Raw genomic sequence first — 9,026 nt, forward strand, 5'->3', positions numbered from 1 at the left:
TTATCTTGGATCGAGATTAAACATGAAGAACGCGAGATAACTCATTTTGTATTTTATTATTTTTTATTGTATTACAGTGGCGGATCATGAAAATATTGGTAAACGTTCAACGGACAACAGAAAACCAATTCTACCTGTAAATGGTAAGCAGAGAGAGAGAGAGAGAGAGAGAGAGATGTGCATCATAAAAAATTATGAATGAGGGTTTAATAGGCTACATATTTGAAATAAATGTTGTGCACTGGCTATTATAGATTGAATTACGTGTACATATAAAGTTTAAAAATATATTTATTAATCTATCATATAACATTGCTTGCATTTTTTTCTTTGACAGATAAACTTGGTAAGTATTGCTTGGTGATCATATGTAAATTCATCATATTGTTTCATTACTGTCAATTATTTATGTTACTAATATTATATATGTTTCTATGGAATTTATTTCTTTGATTTTTTGTTATTAATAATTTATTACTATTTTGGGGGGTAAAACTTGTCCTCAACCCTTTTGTTATAAAATTTTTGTGTACAAATAAAAAAATCTTCAACTTAAAAATAATCGGGGGTGGGGGATATACAATGTAAATATATTGTATACCGGGGAACTTTTGCCCCTGTGTAAGTTCGCCCCGGTTGTCAGAGGGCGAATTTAAAACTATAGGCGAATTCCAATGCTTTAAATAATTTAACTTTTATATAACACAACTCTGTGTTGGCGAATTCAAGATGGGGCAAACCCGTTTCTTAGTGTAGAATGGCAAAAAATTTACCCTGTATACAGAAGTCTATTCAAAATTGTGTCCACCATTTTCTGCAGATTATACTGACCCCTGTGGACAGCGGCCCTGCCTCCACAGTGGGATCTGTGAGTGGACACCCAGAAGCCACCCACCCTTCATCTGTCACTGTCCTGTGGGCTACAAGGGAAACATCTGTGAAATGAGTAAAACTTCCATTTTTACTTCAACAAATAAAAAAAAAAACCATGTTCAAATTCTCTTTATACTTTAATTTTTGTCTGACATCATTTCCACTGTTACAGTAATACATTTCAAAAAGATTTAAATACTAATACACATGTACTGAAATACATGCAATCATGCATTCAAAACTCAGGATCACAAAATTATTAAATTTTTAATTTCTTTTTTCAGAATCAGATGGTATTAAACCGGAGGGTGGAGGTAAATTGAATGTTAATACCTTGAATGTACCTACATGTTCATAATATGAAATTCTGGTTGTTTTTGGTAAAGTCAAACCCTTGTTACCAGAATATACCATTCTGCAACTTCTTATGGTATTAAAGCATTGTCTTCTGCTAAATGAGATGGATCTAAAAATCTAATTTGCTCAGTCAGTCAGAGGTCAAATGATGGGAAAATTCAATTGATTATTTACCATATTGCATTATAATGATAAGTATTTTCATTTTAAGACATCATTCCAAAAAAGACACATTTGGCGTTTGATGATGTCATCAAGCTAGTCGATGGTCCATCGGCAAGCCGGATGCTGGTTGTGTTTGGTGCTACCATACTTGGAATCGTTCTGATCATCATCATCCATTGCTGCAGAGTGCTGAGTAGAAAGCAAGTACATGCTCTTTTTTCTCTCTATCTTTCTTTTTGCCATTGACATCTAAATATATAGTTCCAGATGAATTCAAAAATGAAAGACAATTTCCTTGTTTTTCAATGCATAAATATTATTCTAAGATATTATGCTAAGATATTGTTTATTTTAAAGATGTTCATGTGATGTAGGAATCTGTCAAATGTTTTTTTGATTAATTAAGTTTTAAAAAAAAAACCCAACATTATCATTACTTGATGAACAGGAAGAAGGAGGATGCAGATTACCTGAAGAGACTACAGACAAAGGACAACCTGCCAAAATCCCTGCCCCCAGGATGTTGTGAACTCAGCAACAGTGTCTTCTTCGAGACCCTGTGCTGCCTGGGCGTTATCAAAGACAACATAAAGAAAGAGCGCAATGAAATCAACGTCGACCAGTGTAAGTCTTATTACTTAATCTTTTTTCACTGTTATTTAAGATCAAGATGTAGTAATTGATTTCAGAGCACATGTCTTTGGTGCTAGATCTAGATCCATTTTATTGTCCTAATTGATTTTATGTATTGCTTACCTGTACTTTATGACTCTATTCTGGGCATTATGTAGAAAAGGAAAATTTTTATTCAACATTTCATTTGAAGTCATGTGAAAAATAATTGGGATACTTACCAAAATATTCTATTTGATATTTCTTTCAAGTTTAGAAGAGGTCGATCAAAACTATATCAAATACTGGTCGTTTTTTAATAGAGAGACTTAGGCAATCTTGATTTATTTCAATCTTCAGATACGAGTGGGAAAACCTTTATGATTTAATTTTGCTACAGATTTTCTTCATATTTCATGGAATATGATATCATATATGTAGTTAAAAGCACAATTTTTCATTCTGTTAGCATAAAAAATCAACCTTACAAAAAAATCTACCCTTTGAAATAAAAAAAGATATGGTCATCAAGCAAACCATTAGAGAATAATTTATATCTTAACAAATCTTTAGAGAATAATTTATATCTGAAAGGGACTTGGACACGATTTAAGATCAAAAATTTTATTTACATTTTTTTATGTATAAAATGGTTTACTGGTGCATTTTAAATGATTGGCCAAAATAATGAATGTTAAAATCAAGTTACAATCGAGATACAGAGGTAAGAATTGATTATAATGTAAACAAAGCTCGAGTCTTATGTACATGTGTAGTTGTTTACAAAAAAATGTAATGTAGAGAATTGCCATTTCAAAATGACATGTATTAAACGACAATTTAACTAATTCAATATCTTCATAAATACTATTATCAACATTTAAATAAAACTTACACCAATACAAAAGTTACACATATGTAAAAATGACAATATTTGAGCTTTGTTAACAAAACAAAGAATTATGAACTCTGTATCTTGCTTATAACTTGATATTTGACTTTAAAATTTTGACATAGCATTATAAACTTCTATATTTATCATTATAAACATTGAAAATGGAAAAATAAAATTTGAAAATTTTAAGTCAAATCGTGTCTAAGTTCCTTTAAATTTAATCAATCTTTAGGTTCCTTTCTTTTACTTGATCTTAAACTTCAGGTGAATGTAGAGCAGTGGAAGAAGTGTAAATTAAGGTAGATGTTATTTCGCTTATGTATCGGTAAAATTGTACTAATGTAAGAAGTGTGACTTCTTGATGTGATCATTTAAAAGTAAAAGTAAAGAAGTGTTACTTTGGATAGTATACGCGAGGACCAGTGTCAGTATATATTTTAGGTTTATAGGTAAATTAAGATTATTGTAAGGTTAATAAAAACTTAATACGAAGTGTTGATATATATAAACAGTGTTAAAAGTTTTGATTTATGTAGATAAAACCAGTGTGTTTAGTAGTGTGTCTTAATTCATGTAAACTAGATTTTGAAAATAGATATAAACCAGGAATGTTACTTTACCAAAATATGTGTAAAAATGGCTACAGCCTTATGTTATTATATTCTTTTGTCTATCTTTTGATTTCATTTTGACTGTATGCCAACATGGTGAAGTAAATAAACCATATTAAATTGAATTGAATTGATTATGTGTAAAAAAATAAATAAATAAATAAATAGCTAAATTGATTTTTTTAAATGAAATTATTCGAAATAGTGTGTCGAGTAAAATGTAATTAGTCCGATTCGTTTAAAATTTATTAGCATTGTTCGAAAACAATTTCACTGATGAAAGTATGTGGAGTGCTTTATACTGTGTGACATTGCGATGGTGTCACTTGCGTCGATATTGATGCCTTTGAGACACGATGCACTGTAATATCATAACCAGATGAATCTAAAAAAAATATTTCAGAAATAAACCTTGGAAACCAGTGGATTTTACTGGCACTATTTAGAGGGTAGTTTGTTTGACTGGCAGCAAAAACCGCATCTTCGCTAACCAAGGGTTTCCGATACACTACGCTTCGAGAAACCCTTGGTTGGCGGAGATGCAAAAACCGCAAACTACCCTAACTGCCCTTAATTCATGTTACTAAAGATAAACGGATTGTAATCATAGGCAAAAAAGTTAGTTCATGTATCTTCTGAATGAAAAATTGCGCTTTTTTCATTAAAATAAATTTATGATAACAATTTAATGAAATAGCAATAATGGAATTTAGTTAAACAAATCTGCACGTCAGTTGGACTTAAACAATTTAATATATAAATTTATATTAAAAGATAAAATCGGTATAAGAAGTGTATATGTTAGCTAATTAATGTAAACAAAGCCCGATTAGAAGCATTGCAAACATATATGTAAGCCAGTGTAAACAGTGCTACTTAGGAAACTGTAAACCAGAAGCAAACCTCGCTATCTCAATGTCTTTGCTATTCCAGATTCCTTCTTTTCCCCTTTGAGTTCAAGATGATAGGTTTATATGTAAAATTTGCAATTTTATAAAAATTTCTCCTTTCAGTGGTGTCTGAATTAAAACTGGCAAAAAGTCTCTCCATGACCATGTCAAAGAATGCCTCCAAGCTCGTGTCTGATGGGAAGAGAAGTAAACACTCACTGAGGCCCAGTCGTAGCAGACGACCATCGGAACAGAGAATTTCGATGCAACAAAGATCACAGCTTGATTTTAAACCGTCTACAAATGGAGGAAAAAAAGACGATTCATATGTCATCAACGTGGAAGGAAACGAGACATTTGCTGACAGGACAAAATTAGATGGTGACCAAGCAGAGTCGCCGAAGGATTCTTTAAGGTCCCTACCGTTGTTAAAAGAGGCCATTAGGCAGTCTAATAATCACGTGAAATGCAGTTGTGGCAAAATCATAGCATCAGAATCGAAAAACAAAAGACCAAGTTCCGAAGGCTTTAAAGCCCAGCAGCAATTGCACCCATCCGCTTCTAGTCGCATCAGTTTTACTGACGGAAGTGTACGTAATGGACCTGTAACACAGAAACAAAGATCTCTTCAATCTGTGAGCTCACAACAGCGGTCGGATTATAGAGAATTCCAACATCCCAGTCCATCAAGGCAAACATTAACATCGTTATCTCGACATGAAGTTGAAAGACAAAGTAGACACGGCTCTGAACAACAAAATGGCAGTGAATTGCGATTGGAAACACCTTTGCAACGTGTTCCGCAAATGGCTACCAGGAACGAGTCAGATCATCGTAGTGTTGGCGAGCCCATATATGGATACAGTACACCGATACCTACCTCTCGGAGAGGAAGCTACCATTCAAACATTTCAAAAAGTAGAAAGATTTCTGCTGAAACGCAGACCACCCCGACATTTCTATCGCCCATTGAGCAGATACCGTCTCCTGGGCAACCGCCATTACCACAGGAACCGCCAACTTCACAATCCAGACTGATCCGAGTCGATAAGGCTCAGAACGTTCCGTCCTTTGCTTCCAACACTGGCGTGCCTCCACAGTCCGAGTTTGTTAGAGTTGACAAAGCTCAGAACTTTCCGTCCTTTGCTTCCAACACTGGCCCACCTTCACAGTCCGAGTTTGTTAGAGTTGAGAAAGCTCAGAACTTATCGTCCTTTGCTTCCAACACTGGCCCACCTTCACAGTCCGAATTTGTTAGAGTTGACAAAGCTCAGAACTTTCCGTCCTTTGCTTCCAACACTGGCCCACCTTCACAGTCCGAGTTTGTTAGAGTTGAGAAAGCTCAGAATTTTCCGTCCTTTGCTTCCAACACTGGTCCACCTACACAGTCCGAATTTGTTAGAGTTGAGAAAGCTCAGAACTTGCCGTCCTTTGCTTCCAACACTGGCCCACCTTCACAGTCCCACTTTGTAAGAGTTAAAAATGCTCAGAACTTTCCATCCTTGGCCTCTGACATCAGCCCTGTGTACGGTGTACATCCGTCCAGAAGTACAGATTACAAAGCCAAAATATTTTCTTTTGATGACTATGCAATGGATGGTCTGAGGGAGATGCAGGAAAATAATTCTCACACTTCAAGTCACAATATAGCTAGGAGTGGAGTAACTCTCTCGCAGCAAAGAAGCGGTACCCGCCAATCTCGTGCAGCCTCTAAGCCTTCAACCACAGCTCTCCGCCAGCGTGATCTAAGAAGCTATTCAGACAGAGACGAACAACTGAAAGAGAGCTATATTATTCGACCAGAGAAATCCTCTCATTATCTGCAAGACCGGTTGGTAGAAAACCAATACAAGCCCTCTTTTCATTCCGAAATAAACATTAGACCAGACAGGGAAAATTCACAGCCAAAACAGGAATTTTCATATTATGAAGAATATGTTCCAACAAAGCGTATATCAGAAATGAATGACAATGAATGGCCCGTTGAAAATTTCCCTTCCATCGGTTCTCGGATTGATGCACGACGCAGTTATTCACAACCAGCAGTGTTTCGTAAATCAGAGGTCATTTTAGACCCCGGTGAAACCTATTACAACAACAATTATCCCGACAAATACTTCGAGCATCAAGATAACAGAGAGCACATTGTGATGCCTATTTACAAGGTCCCAAACACCCCACCTCTACCGAATCCATATCAAACCACGTACCGAGAACACTTTGGGATGGTAAACAACAGAACCCGCGTAAGACCCAATCGTCAGCTGGTGGATTCCGGAATAGAAGTGAATGGAAGTAGAGACTCTGGTGAGAGAAATCATAACGTACCAAGCAGGTCTCCACATTCTCAATATCAGCAAGCTTTAGCCAACCACAGAGCGTCTACTTACGGTTCCGGTAGACGAAAGGAAAGAGAATTCGATTTTGAGTCCCGGTCTTCGAGTCGTGATGGAAGACACAGCCGAGGGCCGTCCACTTCCAACGAACCAAATCTGGAAAACGACCAGGAGGTTCTAAAATTTCTAAAGGAGCGGAGAAGCGTTAGCGGTTTTATGGAGGCTAAACGGGAGAGTCCACAGGAGGCACGGCGATCTCGGTTTAATCGATACGTACAGGAGCGCCGCTCGGCCCCATCAAGTTCGGTGGTGCCTTCTGACAACGAGGAGCAGTACATAGATGATCCACAGAACGATGACCGTGTTCTGGAGTACCTCCGTCAGAAGAAAACGGTGAGCGCGCTCATAGACGATAGCCGTCAGACGATGCCCATTAAGTTTGTACGTGACTTTGAAGAGCGCCGTCAACCCAACGTTCCGGTCAGTGAGCGCGATAGAGAAAACGATGAAGAAGTCCTGTATTATCTCAGACACCGGAGAAGTATCAGTGGGGGCAGGTCGGACGAAAACGAGGGAGCACGAGAAAGAGTAATGCAAAACGTCAGAGAAGACTTTGAATATGTGGGTCCTCGATCTCTAGAGACGATGGCAGACATTAATCAGGAACTGAAGTATACAAAAATGTTCGCAAAGAACACGACTCAGTATCCACCAGCGGCGGCAAAGATTGGAGAAAGGAAGGATATCAAAGTACCCATCACGTCTAGAAATGTATTTTCTCCCCCGCCATCGAACAGAGGAAGTCCACAACAGAGGCGCGAGGCTCAAGATGAAGGTCCGAGTACGCCATACCAGGAATACCTCAGAAGAAGCATGATTCGTTGGCCAGTGAAAGATATAGATATTAGACGTTCTAGAGATGCTTTGAAAGGAAACCGCTTGCAGGAATTGTTGAATAAAGACGGAGATCAACACGCCAATCAAAGAGAGTCCAGGCATTCGGGAAACAATAACAATATTGAGTCCAGTGCTTACATTTATAATTCAGGCGAAGAATTCCTCGATGATTCAGAGCAAATTAATCAAAGAGAGCAAATCGAGTACAACGATAAACCTTTTTCAGGTAGAAATAAAGCTGAGGAGAATGAATTTCTACAGCAAGTCAAAAAAAGGGGTAATGATGAACGGGTGATGCGCGAAGAAAGAACACAACAGCGTGGAAGGCGACCGAGAACCAGCACAGGGGACACTAGAGACCGAACGTTAAACGAAACGCGCGATTATTCTTCCTTTACAATGGGTGGCAGCGATAGTGGTCTGTATGAGAGAGGAGCCGGGCCAAAACACAGCACACCCAAACCGTCCCCAGAACAACGAAGCACTTGGGAAAGACGAAACAGTTCGGGGTCACTTCTAGAAGTCATGCGAAATAGTCCAACGATTCAGAACAAGTTTTTCTCCAGATCTGAAAACATGGCACATGAAGACTTCACTAACGTCGATATTTGGAAAACTGATATAGATTCAAGAGCTGGCAGAAGACGGAGTAGAGAGCAGATACTCCAAAACCAACAGCGTGATTACCAAAACGAGGCGGATCACGCGATATCGAGGCCCGACGCGAGAGTTCTCCCTAACTCACAGACACTTAGCTCGCTCCAAGGGATGTCCTCGGAACGACTCCACAGCCGGGTATCGGAGGCTTTCCTGGGACCCCAGAGCTTGCTGGGAGATCGGCGTCAAACACGGAAGGCTTCGTTCATTGGTTACCATAAGTCCAACGAGAGAGCTCGTAATGGGCATAGATACCATGACAACATGGACACAACATTTGACTCAAATGAATCTATTCCAAGGACGCCACCTCCTCCCCCAAATTTTTAAGACATCACTGCTGAACCCCAACCCTTTCTTCGTGTTCAAAAAATGCACAATACATATACTAGTAATTAACGTCTTTAATTTGAGAAATAGTGTTTGAATAATCGTGCTGATACACAGGGGTCATATGAGAAATAAACAACAGAAACAATTAAACTGTATGTGTTTGAATTGAAATTAATACATCAGTATCTGAAGCCAAATTTTCTGCTGCCTATTTTTAGCAGGAAGTTGTATGTGTTTATTACTTTTGAAAATATTTGAAAATTTGGTTTCTTAAAATTCAACCACAAAAATAATAATCATGATTTTCATGTACTGGTTGTGCACTAAAAAAAATTAGAACAACTGAAAACCATTAATTTGGAAACGAGATAGAAAACTGGGAAAAGATACTTCGAATATT

The 9,026-nt window shown here is 37.7% G+C and overlaps 1 protein-coding gene across 1 annotated transcript; it reads left to right on the top strand.

Annotated features, from left to right (window-relative positions):
- Positions 1-763: 763 nt before the first annotated feature.
- Positions 764-8,650, top strand: LOC105327722 (uncharacterized). Its single transcript, XM_066085565.1, has 5 exons — positions 764-946; positions 1,158-1,187; positions 1,442-1,599; positions 1,848-2,019; positions 4,527-8,650. Exons 1-5 carry the CDS (start codon positions 943-945, stop codon positions 8,621-8,623), a joined length of 4,461 nt encoding a protein of 1,486 aa, XP_065941637.1. The 5' UTR covers positions 764-942; the 3' UTR covers positions 8,624-8,650.
- Positions 8,651-9,026: the final 376 nt, after the last annotated feature.

The sequence above is a fragment of the Magallana gigas genome, chromosome 5, assembly GCF_963853765.1.
Source record: "Magallana gigas chromosome 5, xbMagGiga1.1, whole genome shotgun sequence".
Taxonomy (NCBI): domain Eukaryota; kingdom Metazoa; phylum Mollusca; class Bivalvia; order Ostreida; family Ostreidae; genus Magallana; species Magallana gigas.